This window comes from Oryx dammah, unplaced genomic scaffold, assembly GCF_014754425.2.
Source record: "Oryx dammah isolate SB20612 unplaced genomic scaffold, SCBI_Odam_1.1 HiC_scaffold_5, whole genome shotgun sequence".
Lineage (NCBI taxonomy): Eukaryota > Metazoa > Chordata > Mammalia > Artiodactyla > Bovidae > Oryx > Oryx dammah.
The window spans coordinates 24155989-24174068 of NW_024070189.1; the positions used below are offsets into that span (position 1 = coordinate 24155989).

Consider the following 18080-nt stretch of genomic DNA (forward strand, 5'->3'; position numbering starts at 1 on the left):
AGCATAGACACATGGTATTGGTTGTTTCTCTGGAGAATGTCAATACAAAAACTAAAAAGTTGTCTAGTCTCTTATCACTAGGAGGCAGCCCACTGAAGTCCTGTTACGGGGAATGGGTAAACTGCACTCCTATTTCAGGAGAGTTAAAGGAGATTTTTTTCTCATTCATGTATACCACTCAAATACTTAATTCAAAAAGACAAATCTAATAAATGACATTTTCTACCTTGACCCTGCTGTAAAATAAAATATTACTTTTGGCTCTTGATACAAATTGTAAATTGGGGAGGAGTGGGGGAAGCAGGTCCTAGGACTTGCCAGGACGTAAAATGTTTAATATAGCTCAATGAATCTCAAAATAGGAAGGAGGCTCTATCTAGTACCCTTCCCACCAAGAAAACCCAGACGGCTAAATTTGTAATTTAGCAATGATTCAAACGAAAAATTTAAAATCATTTTATGAACTCTAAACTCTTATTCTTGCTTCTGTGGTTCCCAAAGGTAGAAATCCTTAATGTTATACAGAGAATCTCCCCAAGCACATAATACCATGACTTATTACTGATACAATTACTAATCAGAGCCATCTCACAACCCATTTCTCCTAGTCAAAAAACTTTATTCTCCTAGAATAAAAAGGGGAGTATTTCCTCTATTATCTCACATGCTATTACAATTCATTTCAAATATTCTTTTAGTCTAAACAAGATTAATATTGGTCAGTAGCACATCTATGAACGCAAAAATTTCAGTGTTATGGTACAGAGGAAGAAAATGAAGCTCTTGAACTTAAAATCTCCATACACTACTGATTTTCCTAATATTTAACTAGTTATCACTCATGGAGAAAAATTACTCCTTCAAAGTAAAAAAAAGTAAAGACTAAAAAGACATCTTCCCCCCCCCCCTTTAAAATAAAAATCACAGGATAAGTCTGCACTTCTCTTTTACAATGGATTGCCGACAAATTCCTGACCCATGAATCAAAAAAAAAAAAAAAAAAAAATCAGATTTTAAGACCAAGAAACAAGCTAAATCAAATACATATTTAATTAAGAAACTAATAATGCAATACTACCCAAACAAAATGTAAGCACATGTTCAATTACGAAGAGGCATTAAGGATTTATGCCATTAGTTTATTTACAAACATATCTAGGATGCTGACTTCAAGGGACTGTTCCTTTTAAGAGACTGCACCTCTTAATATGCTCCTCTTCCTATCTGTGAATAAAAACACAAAAAATTAATGACATTTAAACTCAAATTTAACAGAAATCATGCCATTTCATTAATGTATTGTCTGTCCTTCAATTTATGACTGGTGCATCAGAAAGCGTTTACAGTATCATGATTTTACTCATACTGTTTTGCTTCATCATATGCACCAAGTAATGGCTTGGATAAATCATTTCCCTTCTAAAGTAAGACAAGTGAAGTCCTTCTTTTCTAAAGTATATTTTGGAATGTATTCCAACCAACCCACAGAGCCTCCTATAGTGTTGTTTTTGATGAAAATTCTAATTACAATATTAATCTTCTCACTCAGTGGTGCTTTAGTTGCTAAGTCGGGTCTGACTCTTGAGATCTTGTGGAATATAGCCCACCAGGCTCCTCTGTCAATGGGATTTTCCAAGCAAGAATACTGGAGTGGTTTGCCATTTCCTTCTTACTCAGGGACTCTAATAATCTTGCAGCACACATGATTCCTTCATGTAGATACTAACATATACCGCCCTCAAGACAGATGAACATTAATCAGTTTATCAGAACTTTTCCTGGTCAAGAACCTCAGCTCTGGAACAAGACTGCCTGGATAGAATTCCTGGTCCACCACTGCTAGCTATGGAATACTATGCAAGCTGACATTTTTTTTTTGGTCTCAAATCAGGTTAACACCTCACAGTCTTGCCTAGGAAGCAATCTGAGCCTATTAATATTAGGTGTGCCTAATAAACAGCAGCATTCAATAAACACTGGCTTTCAGGCAAAGATATATTTGTCTATAGGTTTAACCTGTCTCCCACCAATGTCACATGCCCGCTTAACTTCAGCATTTGTGAATCAGAGGAGGTGGGTGGTAAGGGAAGAAAGGAATAAAGGAGAAACTTCTGCGAAGGTTATAATTCCATTAAATTTACCTGTCTCATGGATTACTTTTTAAGCAGTTGGTGTCTTACTATAAAGAAAGGTGCAGCAAATCCAGACCCAAAGAACAAAATCATCATAGCTAGTAACCTCCACTTGTTTTCCACTGAAAATGGTATATTCTGTTGGAACAAAAGAAAACAAACAACAAATATTGAACTTCAAACCATCTGATTTTTACAGATTAAAAATAAGTACAGAGGAAATGCTAATTTTTATATAATCAGGTTATGTATGCCTGGTCAAATACCTGAACTCTGGAACAAGACTGCTTGGATAAAAATCCTGGTCGACGATTGCTATGTAAGGAATACTGGGCAACTTAATCATACCACTTTTAAACATCTTTAAAATCATATGACCTTCACCGCAAACACTATATGGTAAAAAAAAAATTCCTGGCTTTCCTCTTCGACTCTATCTCTCTACACCTTTTCTAGGCCTCAGGATAACCCCAGGAGGCTGTTACAGCTAACTACCCGCTTGAAGCTATTTATAATTAAAGCTAAAACCAACTTCAAGGACGGTTAATACTTCTAATTTCGCCAATTCTTTTAAGACTAGCCCCACATCATAGGCCCTCACAACCCCGAGTTTTCAATGACCTTCACTTCGAAGCCGGTGACCTTTAGCTAGGTTTTAGGCCACAATACCTGTAGTCAGACGTTCTAAGGTCCCCCGAATTTTGAAGGGCAGGGTGGGGCGCGCAGGGGAAATGGGGGGAGCGCCAGAGGGAGGTAAGGCCTCTGGCTTCGTTTACTTAAGCCTATTCATGACTACAGCGCGCAGTCACACTCCTGAACTTTCTACCGGGTCCCTGGGGGAAGCGGAATGCTAGTCGACGTCCCAGTTCAAAACCCTGGCTTCTCATTTCTCTCTTCACGTCGCATAGTAGGCCTCGGAGTTCAGTCAGTCGCGCCAAGTGCCCCCTACCCAACGAAGCAGGCCCCTTCCATACTAACCTTCCCTGGACCCTCCTCATAGTGGCTCCGACGAATCACAGAGGTTGTGAACCTCCGGATGCTCTGTCCCAACATAGCGCTGTTGGACGCTCTACAAAAGATCCAGAGACCGGAGGCGGAAGAAATGGCGGCAACAAACCTACCGCTTCTTGCCTCACGACCTTGCTCCTCTAACTGCAAGGATCGAAAGGGAAGATGGGAAATGCGGCACAGTTCTCGGAAAACGCGAGAAAACGGCGCTCTGAGGATTGTGGGAATTGTAGTTTAGAGCACCGCGGCGCATTGTCGGCCCTGAAGGATTGTGGGAAACGTAGTCTGGCAGCAGATTCTCGCGGTGATTCTTTTAGAGCTGAGTTCTTTAGGTTTGTTTCTAAAACGATTTTACTGAAGTTAACGAAGTAGTTTACGTATGTTCTAGTTTATGGAAAAGGAAAATAAACCTCTCCCTTTTCTTTTTTTGTGACTGTATGCTAAGTGTTTCTAATTTGCACTACTATGTCGCTATGAGATGTGTGAAGAAAGCATAACAACAAATAATCAAATAATATGCAGTGCAAAGGACTTCAGAGAGAAAAGTGAGTTGAAGTGCCAAGGGAAGGGTTATTGGAAGTAAGCTTAGTTGCTCAGTCCTGTCGGACTTCCCCCCAGACTCCTCTGTCCATAGAATTATCCAGGCAAGAATACTGAAGTGGATTGCCATTCCCTTCTCCAGGGGATCTTCCCATCCCAGGGATCGAACCTGGGTCTCCCTCATTGCAGGCAGATTCTTTACTGTCTAAGCCACAAGGGAAGCCCCCCTTGGAAGTATAGAGAACTAAATGCAACAGAAATAGGGAAAGAGGGCAGAGAAAACTCAAGGCTAGCATTAGTGTGGCATGTTGGGAAAACTCAGCAGTGGCCATAGGACTGGAAAAGGTCAGTTTTCATTCCAATCCCAAAGAAAGGCAATGCCAAAGAATGCTCAGATTACCACACCATTGCACTCATCTCACACGCTAGTAAAGTAATGCTCAAAATTCTCCAAGTTAGGCTTCAGCAACACGTGAACTGTGAACTTCCAGATGTTCAAGCTGGTTTTAGAAAAGGCAGAGGAACCAGAGATCAAATTGCCAACATCCACTGGATCATCAAAAAAGCAAGAGAGTTCCAGAAAAACATCTATTTCTGCTTTATTGACTATGCCAAAGCCTTTGACTGTGTGGATCACAATCAACTGTGGAAAATTCTTCAAGAGATGGGAATACCAGACCACCTGACCTGCCTCTTGAGAAACCTATATGCAGGTCAGGAAGCAACAGTTAGAACTGGACATGGAACAACAGACTGGTTCCAAATAGGAAAAGGAGTACGTCAAGGCTGTATATTGTCACCCTGCTTATTTAACTTCTATGCAGAGTACATCATGAGAAATGCTGGAAGAAACACAATCTGGAATCAAGATTGCCAGGAGAAATATCAATAACCTCAGATATGTAGATGACACCACTCTAATGGCAAAAGTGAAGAGGAACTAAAAAGCCACTTGATGAAAGTGAAAGAGGAGAGTGGAAAAAGTTGGCTTAAAGCGCAACATTCAGAAAACGAAGATTATGGCATTTGATCCTGTTGCTTCATGGGAAATAGATGGGGAAACAGTGGAAACAGTGTCAGACTTTATTTTTTGGGGCCCCAAAATCACTGCAGATGGTGATTGCAGCCATGAAATTAAAAGACGCTTGCTCCTTGGAAGAAAAGTTACGACCAATGTAGGTAGCATATTGAAAAGCAGAGACATTACTTTGCCAACAAAGGTCCGTCTAGTCAGGGCTATGGTTTTTCCTGTGGTCATGTATGAATGTGAGAGTTGGACTGTGAAGAAAGCTGAGCGCCGAAGAATTGATGCTTTTGAACTGTGGTGTTGGAAAAGACTCTTGAGATGGGTGGATGGCATCACTGACTCAATGGGCATGAGTTTGAGCAGACTCTGGGAGCTGGTGATGGACAGGAAAGCCTGACATACTGCAGTCCATGGCATCGCAAAGAGTCTGACACGATGGGACTGAGCAACTGAACTCACCTGAACTCACTTCAGTATTCCTACCTGGAGAATTCCATGGACTGTATAGTCCATGGGGTTACAAACAGTCAGACACAACTGAGAGACTTTCACTAACTCACTGCTGTTAGTCTCTGATTAGTGCGTATTGGGAAGAAATTGGTGATAAAGGAGGCCAGGAAAGCAGCATTAGGTTAAACTGTGAAAAGTGAAAGAAAGTGAAAGTGAAGTTGCTCAGTCGTGTCTGACTCTTTGTGACCCCATGGACTGTAGCCTACCAGGCTCCTCCGTCCTTGGGATTTTCCCGGCAAGAGTACTGGAGTGGGTTGCCATTTCCTTCTCCAGAGTATCTTCCTGACCCAGGGATGGAACCCAGGTCTCCCGCATTGTAAGCAAGACAATGAGCCACTGTCTGAGCCAACGGGGAAGTCCGTGCTAACCTAAGTTTTATGTTATTCATCTGTGGCAGAGTGCACAGATGACTCATTTATGCAGCATCAGTAAACAAAGTTGATTAAGATTTAAGTCTTTGAAAACTGGATATAAAGTGCATGCTTTCATCTTCCTTTATCTTTTAAAAGAGAAAAGTCATGTTTCACTTCGATCAAAACATAAAAAATATAAAGGGAAGAAATTTTATTTCTACAAGGAGCTTGTAACTGAGTAGAGATACATGTAAAGCATAACTGGTGTTTTCTCCTTATTGAAAGAGACTATATGATATTCATTTTTTTTTTAAGGTCCCCATCAATGTCTTTATCTATTAAAGGATTCTGATTTAACTGGGAAATGTTTCGGAGAAGGCAATGACAACCCACTCCAGTATTCTTGCCTGGAAAATCCCATGGATGGAGGAACCTGGTAGGCTGCAGTCCATGAGGTCGCTAAGAGTCGGACACGACTGACCAACTTCACTTTCACTTTTCACTTTCATGCACTGGAGAAGGAAATGGCAACCCACTCCAGTGTTCTTGCCTGGAGAATCCCAGGGACCAGGGAGCCTGGTGGGCAGCCGTCTATAGGGTCGCATAGAGTCGGACACAACTGAAGCAACTTAGCAGCAGCAGCAGCAGCAGCAGCAGCAGGGAAATGTTTTCACAGTTAATAGTTAAGGTTTTCTGAATTCTCTTTTTCATTCTAATGTACATAATGCCTCCTGTATATTTGGTTCATTGTTACTTCTAATTCATATTAATTGATTCTCCTCTGTGTATCTGTCAGTTAACTCCAAAGGGAACTACAGGAGAAATTCTGTATGGCTTTGATATTATCTGCCCCTCATGGGCTCTGTGAACTCATTTTATCATGACGTGGGAGGGGAGGGGGATATTCCTTTTCTCCCTGAATCTGGATGGACTCTGTGTGACTCTTTTGACCAAGAGAATTTGGTATAAATGATGCTGTGTTACTATCCTGCCCAGTCCTCACAAAATTGGCAGCTTCCTTTCCTGTCTTTGGAAGGTTTCCCCTAGCAACTCTGAAGTTCATATTAAGAATTGATTAAGAATTCATATTAAGAATTTGATTACTCTGTTGGAGATGCCCCCTGGAGAGTACTCAAGAATTCATTGGAAAAAAAGTGGGGCATCAGCTTAGAAGTCAAGTATGTGAGTAAAGGTATCTTGGATTCTCCAGTCCAGTCCAGTCCAGTCCAGCTGCTAGCTGAATAACACTGAAGGACCTCAGTCAGTGCTGTGTAGAGAAGAGATGCCCAGTTTAGCCTTGCCCAAAATGCTAATCTACAGATTTGTGAGACATAATTAGATGGTCATTCTTTCAAGCCAGTTAGTTTGGGGTAGTTTGTTATGCACCAGTAAATAACTGGAACAACAGCTGCTCAGCTGAACCGATCAGCCTCCAGACATATAAAAGAAAATAATACATTGTTTTAAGATGTTAAATTTTGGGATAGTTTATTATAAAGGAGTAGAGATCTGGAACAGGACCATACAAAATTTCTTATACACATAACCTAACATTCTAAATTCAGTCATAGTGACTGGCAAGGAAAATGCATATCATCCTTGAGAACCTTTTGTTTCAGTATGATACTCTTTTGCTATAAAATCAATTTCAAGAGAAATGAGACGTTTCACGGATTCGAACAAAACAGAAAAGATCTTTAGGGATACGGGGTTTACTCCCAGGTTGTATTCAAAAAATAAAAACCAATTATTTTAATAGTGAATAGGCGTATATCATAGAGTGAGCAATGCACTTTCTAGACCCACATGAATCTTTGGAGACTGAAATTGCATTATATAGAAAAATATATCTAGAAATTAAAGAACAGTATATGTCATGTCTCTCAACAGCTACTACATTAGATTTTTAGGAACTAGGTTAGAATTCAAAACTAAATTGTTTACTGAAAAAGTTTGTTCTGTTCTACATTTAAAACTCAAGTTAACAAGTTTTTTTGTTCTCAAGTTTTTAGAAATTTCTGCTACTGTAGAATTAAAATCAGAATATCATGCTAGCCTTTAAAAATTTTTACATTTGTAGAAAGAAAAGAAAAGAAAAAAAACCCTGGTTTTAGGAAAGAATAAAATGTGATTCCACTGAGGCAGTTACAGTTGGAGACTATTCTGCCAGTCTTCTGAATGATTTAGTGATGACCAACTGTAAGAAAAATTTATGCAAAAAAAATAAAATGCTTATATGATCAAGTTGTATATTTTACTCATCTTATTTTATTACTTTTAAATACTAATTTTTCCCTAAAAGCATATTATGTTTTTCATTCCAAATTTATTGCTTAATCTCAATGAAAGTTTAAGAACGATTCATTTTTTGAAGACCAATTTGTAGTTTAGTTATTTGTCATTGAGAATTGCCAAGTATAGTTAGATACATTTTTACAAGGTGAACACAGAAACTAACATTTCTCAATTTGAAAATCACTGATTATATTTACGTTTATGGGCCATCTCCTTCTTGACTTAACTTAGAGTGATACCTTGTATTGCTTTGGCCAGGTTTCTTTAAATTCACTGTGGCATTTCCTGCTTGTGTCTATAACTGTAATACTGAATAATTAAATAGTTTCATTCATTTATTTTAGGGAAACACATAATTTAAATGAGGAAGGGAATATTGAAAACGAATTCAATGCATCATTCTAAAAAATCCTTTTTTGATGGAAGTAAGTAAAACATAGGAGATATTTGAAAATAAACCAACTTTGTTGCAATACTTGTTTTGTTTTGTAAAGAACTGTGCATGTTAAGGACTATCTGGAAATCTTGGTCTATAGCTAAGCTCTTTTTCTGCTGATCAATGCATATGAAGTGCTGGTATATGCCTACCAGATTCAGGTGAGATTTCAGGGTTCCAATCAAAGGCACTTTGTTCCTCTAGACAGTGGACTGGCAATGACATGGTTAATACAGTCCGGAAAGATGTGTTTGTTTATGCTATAATAGCTTTTGTATCTGACTTTTCAGTTTGGGCTTATAATTAAGAGAAACAGGATTTTATTGAGATAACATTTATGCATTTTGAGTAAATTATTAGTGAACTCACAAACAGTTCCTTTAAATATTTCAACTAATTATAAAATTATACAAAATGGGTTAGGTTTAATTTCCCAGTTCTCTTCACATCTCTCAGATAATCTATACCCTCACTAATAGCATTAAAAACTCTATCTTTGTCCTAAATTGGATTCAGCATCTTCTTACCAGTTTGTACTAAGGGATTTTTTTTTAAACAACAGACTTATGAAACTCATTGCTGTGTTTACTGTGAGGATTTTGTTTTCCCTCTGAGGATATGTTTCAATGTATTTCATGGTGTCATTTTTATGAGGACCCATAGGAGAAATTTCTCTCTGGTCTTAGAACTAAAATAAACATGCTTCTTCTGAGTAGCTGATTTGCTTTTTCCTTATGAATGCTGTGAATAACAAACTTTATTGCAATTTTTTTCCCCGTATAGTGATTCTTAGAGATCTTAGGGAGAAGGCAATGGCACCCCACTCCAGTACTCTTTCCTGGAAAATCCCATGGATGGCAGAGCCTGGTGGGCTGCAGTCCATGGGGTCGCTAAGAGTCAGACACGACTGAGCGACTTCACTTTCACTTTTCACTTTCCTGCATTGGGAAGGAAATGGCAACCCACTCCAGTGTCCTTGCCTGGAGAATCCCAGGGACGGGGGAGCCTGGTGGGCTGCCGCCTGTGGGGTTTCGCAGAGTCAGACACGACTGAAGTGACTCCACAGAGAGCTTAGAGCCAAATGTGTGACCTACCTTCTGGGGAGACTGTGAAGGTATTTTGTGTACTTTACTCTTAGCTCCATCTTCTCTTCTTATTTAGCTTGGCTTCACTTTTCTATCCAATTTTATTTTATCATACTCTATAGTACGTGTCTTTGTTCTATACCTCAAATGTTTTCTGGAATAGTATTAGCACATGTAAATAAGCTAATAAATCATGAATTCTCCTCACAGAGAAAGTTGTTGTAATGTTACTTTATTGATCTTGCTCTTTGCTTTATAGAACCTGGGCTAGGTAAGGCAATTAAAGCTAGCTAATGTAACAAATGAGCCCCAGATTTTAATGGCTTAACACAAGATTAATTTCTTACTTACGTCACCATCTGGATCAGATGTTCGGCTTGCAATCTTCCATTTGGTAACCCTAGTGTCACCATCTTCTTGGGTCTCACTCAGTCTTCTGGATTGACCCTGCCTGCCGCCGTGCTATGAAGGTAAAGACTCACACCAGGGCCAGGTAAGTAGGTGGCATGCGTTACTTGTGCCTATATTCTATTATCAAAACCAATCACATGCTACCACCATTATCCAAACCCAATTAAATGATATAAAGACTTCTGTGTGTCTGAGAGGAAATTGGAAATGGTTTGGTTAAGTACAGCATCTCCTCTGCAGAGACCTTCTCGTTTCTTGCTGGAATCTTATGGAGTACCTCTGTAAGAATTCAACATCCTGTGGTTATGTATTACCTTGGGGCTTTACTACAGTGCTGCAGATGCTCATAATCTTGTAACTTTCTATTCTGTACATCACGCCAGATCTGCACACTTCAGGCAATATACTGCACCTGAAATCAGAATGACATGGGCTCAAATGAAAGATCTACCCTGACTGTTTAGTTTTGGCAAGTTGCAAGTTCCTTCCTCATCTTTCAAATGGGGACAGTAATGTTACCTTACTATATAGGGTTGTTAAAAGGCTATTAAACTGTACCCCTCAAGGCTGCAAGCCATGTTACTACACAGCCTTGAAACCAAAAAAAAAAAAAAAAAAACACAACAGAACCCAGAGATAGACAGAGACATCAACAGTTTATTGGATAGGGGATCTTAGGCTGCTGCTGCTGCAGCTGCTAAGTCACTTCAGTCCTGTCCGACTCTGTGCGACCCCATAGACGGCAGCCCACCAGGCTCCCCCATCCCTGGGATTCTCCAGGCAAGAACACTGGAGTGGGTTGCCATTTCCTTCTCCAATGCATGAAAGTGAAAAGTGAAAGTAAAGTCGCTCAGTTGTGCCCGACTCTTAGCGACCCCATGGACTGCAGCCTACCAGGCTCCTTCATCCATGGGATTTTCCAGGCAAGAGTACTGGAGTGGGTTGCCATTGCCTTCTTCGAGGGAATCTTAGGAGTTCTCAACAAAAGATCCTGGAGCAGCACTCCCACTGCAGGAGGCAGACAGCAGACCTAGTTGGTAAAGAATCCACCAGCAATACAGGAGACCTGGGTTCAATCCCTGGGTTCAGAAGATCACCTGGCGAAAGGAAAGGCTACCCACTCCAGTATTCTTGCCTGGAGAATCCCATGGACAGAGGAGCCTGGCAGGCTACAGTCCATGAGGTCCCAAGAGTTGGACACCACTTCGCAACTCAACCACCGCCATCAAGCTGCACCCCTCAAGGCTACAAGCCTTGTAACTGCCCAGTCTTGAAACAAACAAACAAAAAAGAGCCCAGAGATAGAGACAGAGACATCAACAGTTTTTTGGATAGGGGATCTTAGGAGTTCTCAACAAAAGATCCTGGAGCGACACTCCCACTGCAGGAGGCAGCCAGCAGATGGCAGGAAGGACAGGACAGCAATGTCGCTACTCTCAGTACCCAGGGGGAGAAGGAGGCTACGACTTATAAGAGGGAACTGACATCAGGTAGGCTCATCAATTACCAGGAAACTGTCGGTTACCAGGAAAACGCCTCTCTTCTCTGCCATCATTGTGTGCCCTCAACTATCTATACTGTTGAATGTTTATAAGCTTCTGTTGATCCTCCCTTCGGTTCCACACTGGATTCAGGGCAGATAGAAAGTGGTATTAATGCTTGCTTTTGTTTTATTCCTGTTGTATGAATCTGTGTTCTCTGTGAACCCATCCTTAGTTCTATCTTTAGTTGTTCAGTCACTAAGTCCTGTTTGACTCGTTGAGACCCCACAGACTGCAGGATGCCAGTCTTCCCTGGTGTATCCTTCATTATCTCCCAGAGTTTGTTCAAATTCAAGTCCATTGAGTCGGTAATACTATCTAACCATCTCATCCTCTGCTGTCCTCTTCTCCTTTTGCCTTCAATGTTTCCCAGCATCAGGATCTTTTCCAATGAGTCAGTTCTTCGCATCAGGAGGCCAAAGTATTGGAGTTTCAGCTTCAGCATCAGTCATTCCAGTGAATACTCAGGGTTGATTTTCTTTAGGATTGACTGGTTTCATCTCCTTGCTGTCCAAAGGACTCTCAAGAGTCTTCTCTAGCACCACAGTTCAAAAGCATTAATTCTTTAGTGCTCAGCCTTCTTTTTTGACCAATTCTCACATCCATATATGACTACTAGAAACACCATCAGTTCAGTTCATTTCAGTCACTCAGTTGTGCTCATTCTGTGACCCCGTGGACTGCAGCACTCCAGGCTTCCCTGTCCATCACTAACTCCTGGAGCTTGCTCAAACTCATGTCCATTGAGTCAGTGATGCCATCCAGCCATCTCATCCTCTGTCGTCTCCTTCTCCTCCTGCTCCCAATCCCTCCCAGCATCAGAGTCTTTTCCAATGAGTCAACACTTTGCATGAGGTGGCCAAAGTATTGGAGTTTCAGCTTCAAAATCAGTCCTTCCAATGAACGCCCAGGACTGATCTTTAGGATGGACTGGTTGGATCTCCTTGCAGTCCAAGGGACTCTCAAGAGTTTTCTCCAACACCACAGTTCAAAAAATCAGCTCTTGGCTGCTCAGTTTTCTTCATAGTCCAACTCTCACATCCATACCTGACTACTGGAAAAACCATAGCTTTGACTAGACAGACCTTTGTTGGCAAAGTATTTTCTCTGCTTTTTAATATGCTGTCTAGGTTGGTCATAGCTTTTCTTCCAAGGAATAAATGACTGTTAATCTCATGGCTTCAGTCACCATCTACAGTGATTTTGGAGCTCAAGAAAATAAAGTCTGTCACTGTTTCCATTGTTTCCCTATCTATGTGCCATGAAGTGAAGTGACTAGATGCCATGATCTTAGTTTTATGAATGCTAAGTTTTTAACCAACTTTTTCACTCTTCTCTTTCACTTTCTTCAAGAGGCTCTGCAGTTGCTCTTTGCTTTCTGCCATAAGGGTGGTGTCATCTACATATCTGAGGTTATTGATATTTCTAAACATCATAGCTTTGACTATACAGACCTTTGTTGCCAGAGTGATGTCTAACACACTCTCTAGGTTTGTCATAGTTTCCCTTTCAAGGACAAGTGTCTTTTAATTTCATGGCTGCAGTCACTGTCCACAGTGATTTTGGAGTCCAAGAAAATAAAATCTTTCACTATTTCCACTTTTTCCCCTTCTATCTGCTGTGAAGTGATGGGACTGGATGCCATGATCTTAGTTTTTGAATGTTGAGTTTTAAGCCAACTTTTTCACTCTCCTCTTACACCCTCATCAAGAGACTCTAGTTCCTGTTCACTTTCTGCCATAAGGGTGGTATCATCTGCATATCTGAGGTTGTTTATATTTATCCCAGCAATCTTTATTCCAGCTTGTGATTCATCCAGCCTGGCATTTTGCATGATGTACTCTGCAAGTATGTTAAATAAGCAGGGTGACAATATACAGCCTGGATATACTCCTTTCCCAATTTGGAATCAGTCGGTTGTTCCATGTCTGGTTCCAACTGTTGCTTCTTGATGACCCACATACAGCCGTCTCAGGAAGCAGGTAAGGTGGTCTGGTATTCCTGTCTCTTTAAGAATTTTCCACAGTTTGTTGTGATCCACGTAGTCAAAGACTTTAGCTTAGTCAATGAAGCAGAAGTAGATGTTTTTCTGGAATTCCCCTGCTTTCTCTATGATCCAGTGGTTGTTGGCAACTTGATCTCTGGTTCCTCTGCCTTTTCTAAACCTAGCTTGTACATCTGAAAGTTCCTGGTTCACATATTACTGAAGCCTTGCTGGAAGGATTTTGATCATTACCTTAGTAGCATGTGAAATGAGCACAATTGTGTGGTAGTTTGAACATTCTTTGGCATTGCCTTTCCTTGGGATTGGAATGAAAGCTGACCTTTTCCAGTCCTGTGGCCATTGCTGTGTTTTTCAAATTTGTGACATCCAAAATCCCTATTGTTCAAACTGTGTTAACTGGAATTTTCTAGTCTTTTCAGAAACTCAAAAGCTGAGATTATTTTTAGTTTTTCCATTACTTTTCATTCCTGTTGTAGAAATCCTGTCCTAAGGGGGAGGAAATGGTGGTAGAGGATAGGGCTAATGGCAATTTATTGTTGATAAAACAGATGATAAATTAAAAATGATTTTCCCAGGACACAGATTTTTACTACCTGAAGTAAAATGACTGATGTGTTATATCTACTTCTGAGAACAGTCTTGCATAAGTATTGGGGCTGCAGACAAACCTGACTTCAGGGGAAAAAAAAATTCCAGTGCATTTCCTGTCATTCTCAAAAGAAAAGTGAAACCTTTGTTTATACTACTAGAGACAAAGGCTTAAATAAATATTAAGGGAAGTAAGAGTTTTATTTAAATTCACAGTGTTAGGCCTTTTTAAAAGGCATGATTACCTAGGGAGGAGGGGATTCACATCTGGAAGCAGTAAGGGATTAGAACAACATGCATGATGAAAAAAGATAACATTTGCAAAAACTACATAATGTTGTTTAGAACAAGATGTTTTGCTTTCTCTCCTTTTATACAAACTATGAAACTTTGGTGGAAAATATACAGACACAGAGTTGAAATCACTTTACAGCTTTAAGTAAATTGGAATTCCACAAAAAATTACAGAAACAAGTGTTAAAGATTAACGATGCCAACGTTAAATATATCCAGAAAATAAGATGATAGAGTCAAAAGTCTTAATCATAAAGACCAAAGAAGTCTGACAAGGTGATTTGATAAATATAATAGGATAAAAAGTTCTCCTAGCTTTCGCTCTTAGGTGCTGGATTGGCCATCTACTGTGCTTAATCTGATTTCCTTCAATGCTGCCATCATTAAAGAGTTTTAATGATAAACCCTCCCTTGAAGTCATAATGGCACCATAGAAAGTGAATGTGTTACATTCATGCATGCTCAGTCATGTCTGACACTTTGCAGCCCCATGAATTGTAGCCTGCCAGGCTCTTCTGTCCGTGGGATTTCCCAGGCTAGGATACTGGAGTGGGTTGCCATTTTTATCCTCCAGGGGATTCCTGACCCAGGGATTAAACCTGCATCTCTTATGTCTTCTGCACTGGCAGGCAGATTCTTTACCACTGAGCCACATGGAAAGCCCTATGTTAGTTTACCTCCATCCTATACCTCAAATCTATTCTTCTTCTCAATTTTCTTTTTTATGGGGATAGTTTCCATTTCCAGGTCATCCCAACCCAGAATCTGAGAATTGTCCTAGACTCCTTTTTCTCTTTCCAAGGGTCTTATCACTTAATGGGGGTAGGGTGGAAAGAACATTCAGACTAATAGAGGGAAAAAAATCATAACATGTTTTTAATTACTAGAAACAGGAGGATCTAGACACAAGACAGAGTCTTCTTTTCCTCACTGGTGCACATGGTTACCTAGTCTTACAGTGATGATATTTTAAGTGGGTATCTGAGTGCAGACAACAGCTGGTTATTTTTCTCTTAGTCCAAGTAGAAGGAAGATAGTAAAATAATCCTCCAGCTTTACTCTAAGAAAGTTAGAAGCTTTACACTGATTTTGTAGCTTCTAATTCCAAGGTCACGCCTGGTTGTGGATGAAAACTCTACCTACACTAAACTCAACTTGTAGGTAGAGAAATGTTGTTTGTCTTTCAGCTTCTGAACTCTACTCCATTCCTATCACTCTGTGACTTTTCTGCGTGTTCCTTCTAGGATTCCAGAAATCACATTCTCTTTTTGAGATAAAAAAGACTTTTATGAGATCCAAAATTAATAAGTTTTAAATATATAAACCATTAACATTATACTGGAACATTAACGATCTTTGAAGACTGTCCAAATTAACAAAAACTGAAGCATAAGTAAAAGGAATAATAATACTTCTATAGATAATTTCAGACAACATGAGGAGGAGAACAGCTCTTTGTGTCTGTTTTTGTTTAATTAGGAGAGAATGTTGTGGACAAATTCAGATGGTTTCTGTACAATGTAAGTGTTATAAAGTTATGGTAGATTTTAGACCGTTTCTTTCCTTGGCATGAATGCAACTGTATAATTTATATGTCATATGTTAGATTACACTGGAATGGCACCCCACTCCAGTACTCTTGCCTGGAAAATCCCATGGACGGAGGAGCCTGGTAGGCTACAGTCCATGGGGTTGCAAAGAGTCAGACACGACTGAGTGACTTCACTTTCACTTTTTACTTCCATGCATTGGAGAAGGAAATGGCAACCCATTCCAGTATTCTTGCCTAGAGAATCCCAGGGATGGGGGAGCCTGGTGGGCTGCTGCCTTTGGGGTCACACAGAGTTGGACACGACTGAAGCGACTTAGCAGTAGCAGCAGCAGTTTTTTATTTAGGTATCTGAAATTAGCATCTTCAATAATAATTTTTAAACAGTCCAACAGTTTCAGTTTTTCTACATTGGTTAGAAAGGTATGTTCAACTTGAAAATATAAGAAAACATGATATATTTTGATTAAGTTTTAATAAAATATTATTGTTTCTTGGCGATATTAAATCATTTTAATCTCTTTCAAACATATCACTATAAAATAAACTTTAAAGAAAAATTTAAGGCATCCATGCAGAAACTTTATAATTTTATTTTCTGTTTTTTTTTTTCTTTCTAATGATTCTATTTATGAATGCAGTACATAATGTTAGATACCATAGTCTAAGGGTATGTGATTTTATTAATGAGCCAGTTAAGATTATAAATAATGTAAGGAAAATTTGGCTATGCTGAAGAAAACAAATACAGAAACTTTATAATCATTTCTCCCAGAAAATGCTACCTCATATCTTTAATAATATGTAGTATATTATGTTTTGGTTATAGTATATAAAATGATTTTAAGGGAATAATAGAACAATATTAAAAGCAAAAAGGTAGTCAAAATGAAATATAGGATTTAGATCATATCTTTTCCTTGTGTTATACCAATAACTGAAACAAAGAAACAGATTTTAGCACAAGCCTTAATGTTACCTTTCACTTTACTTTGGTGCCCACAGTGATACTGAAAGTCATTCAGTCATGTCCGACTCTTTGCGACCCCATGGACTATATAGTCCATGGAATTTTCCAGGCCAGAACACTGGATGCCTTTCCCTTCTCCAGAGGATCTTCCCAATCCAGGGATCGAACCCAGGTCTCCTGCATCGCAGGTGGATTGTTTACCAGCTGAACCACAAGGTAAACCCAAGAATACTGGAATAGGTAGCCTATTCCTTCTCCAGCAGATCTTCCCAACCCAGTAATGCAACAGGGGTCTCCTGCATTGCAGATGGATTCTTTACCAACTGAGCTATTGGTAACTATAGAAATAAGCATATTAAGACTTTAAAAAAAATTTTAAAGACAAAATTAAGTCTAAAAATTTATTTTAAAAGGGGAAATGATCAAACAATAAACAGTAGTTAATTTTTCTTCAATAAGATACAATATTTTAGGTATTTATTAAGGAGTAACTAATTTTAAAATTGAGGTATATAGAAGGTTTCCAGTGTTATCTACAATTTATTAACAGTGCATAGATTTTCCTTGAATAACAACTGGCCTATAAGAGACCTGAGCTATAGTTTCTAAGTTCATCAATTTTCAGTTGATAAGAAAAAAAGGAAAATGCTTAAACTTGTTTGCTGCTTTTCAGATTTTGTTAGTAAAATCTAAAATGTGGTTTTGAGACTAAGATGGACTGACAAGTGCTTCAATACTGAAACAAAAAGAATAAAGTATGGAATTTCATTCATCTTATTTAGCCTAATTGGAGAAGGAAATGGTAACCCACTCCAGTATTCTTGCCTGAGAAATCTTATGGATAGAGGAGCTTGGTGGGCTACAGTCTGTGGGGTCACAAAGAGTTGAACATGACTTAGCTTCTATACCACCATGACCATATTCATCTTAATACTTTGTTTATTTAAAACAAACATTTATTCCTGAAGTATGAGGTAATTTGAATAAAAGGAAGAAATTGATTAAGTAATTAAAGTATGAAGGGACTGAAGAAAAATCTCCCAAAGTATATAACTTTAAAAAACTCCATCCCATTTTATTATTAAATGAGGACTGGTTTTAGGCATGACAGTGAGAACTGAGAGGTAATTGCAATGTTTCTTTTGAGCTTACTCTGATGTAAGCAGAGGGTAAAAGAGAATGTTTTGGAAGATAGTCAACATTTAATTACCTTGATTTCAGTTTTTCCTAATGAGTGTCAATACTTTCAGCCAATTGATTTCAAATACATATTTTATAATGTGTAGTACAAAGAACATTTCAGAAGTTATAAAAATGTAACGGAAAATGGCTAATA

The 18080-nt window shown here is 39.1% G+C and overlaps 1 protein-coding gene and 1 non-coding gene across 2 annotated transcripts; both read right to left on the reverse strand.

The window, feature by feature from the left end:
- Positions 1–454: 454 nt before the first annotated feature.
- On the reverse strand, positions 455–3320 carry LOC120863294 (cytochrome c oxidase subunit 7C, mitochondrial). Its single transcript, XM_040239415.1, has 3 exons — positions 3111–3320; positions 2142–2270; positions 455–1224 (listed from the first exon to the last, which is right to left on the reverse strand). Exons 1-2 carry the CDS (start codon positions 3183–3185, stop codon positions 2154–2156), a joined length of 192 nt encoding a protein of 63 aa, XP_040095349.1. The 5' UTR covers positions 3186–3320; the 3' UTR covers positions 455–1224; positions 2142–2153.
- LOC120864937 lies at positions 1326–1388 on the reverse strand. Its single transcript, XR_005721278.1, has one exon. It is a non-coding gene; the product is annotated as a small nucleolar RNA Z39 (small nucleolar RNA).
- Positions 3321–18080: the final 14760 nt, after the last annotated feature.

What these genes read in the sequence shown, in the direction of transcription:
- LOC120863294 (XM_040239415.1), bottom strand. Translation starts at nt 3,185, where the DNA reads ATGTTGGGACAGAGCATCCGGAGGTTCACAACCTCTGTGATTCGTCGG. An exon ending in ATGAGGAGGGTCCAGGGAAG is followed by an intron (nt 2,271 to 3,110) that starts GTTAGTATGGAA and finishes TTGTTCCAACAG; the next exon opens with AATATACCATTTTCAGTGGA.